This window comes from Eurypyga helias, unplaced genomic scaffold, assembly GCF_000690775.1.
Source record: "Eurypyga helias isolate BGI_N326 unplaced genomic scaffold, ASM69077v1 scaffold36463, whole genome shotgun sequence".
NCBI classification, from domain to species: domain Eukaryota; kingdom Metazoa; phylum Chordata; class Aves; order Eurypygiformes; family Eurypygidae; genus Eurypyga; species Eurypyga helias.
The window spans coordinates 1-2,475 of record NW_010242434.1 but is presented as its reverse complement, the minus strand read 5'-3'; the positions used below and the strand labels follow the sequence as shown (position 1 = coordinate 2,475).

At 54.7% G+C, this 2,475-nt stretch overlaps 1 protein-coding gene across 1 annotated transcript; it reads right to left on the bottom strand.

Annotated features, from left to right (window-relative positions):
• Positions 1-788: 788 nt before the first annotated feature.
• Positions 789-2,003, bottom strand: LOC104507721 (pinopsin-like; the record flags this gene model as incomplete). The annotated part of the gene is made up of 3 exons (XM_010149084.1): positions 789-926; positions 1,425-1,664; positions 1,858-2,003. Coding segments are annotated over 3 exons (524 nt in total), but the record flags the coding sequence as incomplete, so codon positions are not given.
• Positions 2,004-2,475: the final 472 nt, after the last annotated feature.

Here is a 2,475-nt window from a genome sequence, read left to right as displayed (position 1 = left end):
TGAGCACTGTGGTTTGAGATTCAGGGTGAGGGGTGTAGCCCCATGGAGAGGGTTTGGTCTGTTGTGGTTTTTTTAGTGCGGTTTTTGGCATCTTTTGCTCTCTAACTCTGGCTGTTTGGGCAGCGGCGGCTCGGCTGTGCCTTGTCCCCGTTACAACCTGGCTTTTCACCCTTGCTGGGATATCAGTGGATTTAAGACCTTTCCTTATTGCCTTGAATGAAACCATATATTTTATTTATCTATAAGTTTGTGTCTTTGAACTGTTTTTTCCGTGCTATCCGTTACGATGGCTATGTGGCACTTGCCCTGAGAGAAGTGCCAGCTGTAGTTGTGGGAGGTGAAGTGTTTTCTATGAACCCTCTCTCAGCTGGTAAAACAGACACATGTGAACTTGGCAGGGCCTGTTGATTAATGTTTATTAACACACTTAAACATACCTGCTGGATTTTTGCCCGTTTCACAGCGTGTCCTCGAACTTTGGAGCAAGATTGGGTGATGCAGGCAAGCCTCCCTCTACCCAGGGATGGTGAATGTCCTACGGACCGCGTTGGAGGTGTCACAGCCGAGCGTGTTCAGCCTGACACTGGGACCAAACAGCAGCTTGGGGTGTTTTGCATTGAAAAATCACTCTTATTTTCTTTGTAAAAGACTCCTGATTCCTCTGAGAGCCACCCATCTCCTGGGCAGGGGGAGTAGCTACACGGCCCTTCTCTGCCCGTGCTGCATGACGCTGGGTGGACCAGGCTTGGCCCGGAGCTGGCCTTGGCGCGGGCAGGATCTGGCTGCGGTTAGACGGGGTGAGATGGTGCCACCTTGTTCCGCAGCCCGTCTGCAGCGACGCGGGGGCCGGGGGCAGCCGGAGCCGTCTTTGCCGTCGCCCAGGGGTGGTGGCCGCAGCACACCGTTCTCAGCAGGCAGCTCTGAAACTGGGCAGGGGAGGGACAGGCTGGGTGTTGTGGAAAAAGCGGGAGCCTGCCTCCGTCTCGGAGGCAGAGGCTGCAGCGTGGATGCTCCTCAGCATCTTGGATACTGCTCAGCATCATCACCCAAGCTCAGTGTCTTGGGTGAGAGCTGTATTAATTCCCAGCCCAACTCTTTGCAAATCCAGGCAGTTTATGGACAATAAACATTTCATTCTGTTTGCTGTGTGTGTTCAATGAGCAGTTTATGATCTAAAATGAAGTTGCCTGACCCCATAAAACCATGGAGGCAGAAAATGAGCTCTTGTTCGAGCTCGGAATCTGCTCCCTCCCTTTCCATTTTATTCCCAAAAAAACTTGCTGCTTACACAGCAACTCCCTGGCCGAGCCTGTGTGTACGCTTCCAGATAGGATAGATGTTGCCTCCACGCTTTATGAGGCTACTGAGTTGTTCTCCAGAAGCCCCAGGAGACCTGTGGATTTGTCATCTGGTGACTCGCTCACCTGTTTGTTCATGAAGACGTAGATGACCGGATTGTAAACCGTGGCGGTCTTGGAGAAGTAGGAGGGCAGGGATGCGAGAGCCGGCTGGATGGCGATGTCTTTGTTGGTGGCCACCACCAGCGCAAACGTGGTGTAGGGCAGCCAGCAGATGAGGAAGGCCATCACCATCGCGATCACCATGCGCGTCACCTCCCTCTCCGCCTGCTGCGTCGTGTCCGATTCCCGCTGCTGCGCTGCGGCCTGCGGCAGGTTGGAAAAGAGACGTTAACAACTTCCAACGGCGCCTCCATCCTGCATTGACATCAATGCCAGGAGATGGCAGCTCCATGCCTGTCACAAAAACCCGCCGTGAGGCTCCTCATCCCGATGGAGCTGTGCCTGGCCCGTCCTGTGAGCGGAAAAGCGTGACCTCACCCATTCGTGCCGCACTTACCGCTCGCAGGGTCACCAGCAGGTTGGTGTAGGAGAAGAGAATCAGGCTGAGAGGCATCACGAAGCAGGTGACAAACAGGGCCAGGATGTAGCTGTTGTTGTTGCTGCCACCCGTGTACCAGTTGGGCCCGCAGGAGGTTCTCAGACCTGCGACAAATAAGGGTCAAAACAAGCCAAAACTGACTGGGCTTGGGTAGGGGGCTCAGTAACGGCTCCAAAATAGCCAACACCAGTGCTGCCCCCTCCTAGCCATGCTGCCCAAGCACCTCTCATTTTCCCATCACCCTGGAGATCAGCCCCTGTGGATTTTGGCTGCCACGAAGGAGGGTGATTTGTTGTCCCACGCCGCGTTACATCAAGCCTCTTCGATAAGCAGATTTGGGCAGGGCACGTGCTGGGTGTGCCGGCAGCCAGAGCAGCTCCGTCGTGCATCCGTTGTGTAAGAACGGCTACAGCGAGCGGTGCAGGGGGTAACTTCAGAAGGACAACTGCCGAGGGAGGATTATTGACCGAGCAAGCAGGAGGTGTTAGCATTTTCAACACCAGCACAGATGCCCTCCAACTACCCCGTGCTGGAAAACGACAGGCAAGGTCGTTGGGCCACTGCCAACCTCATGGA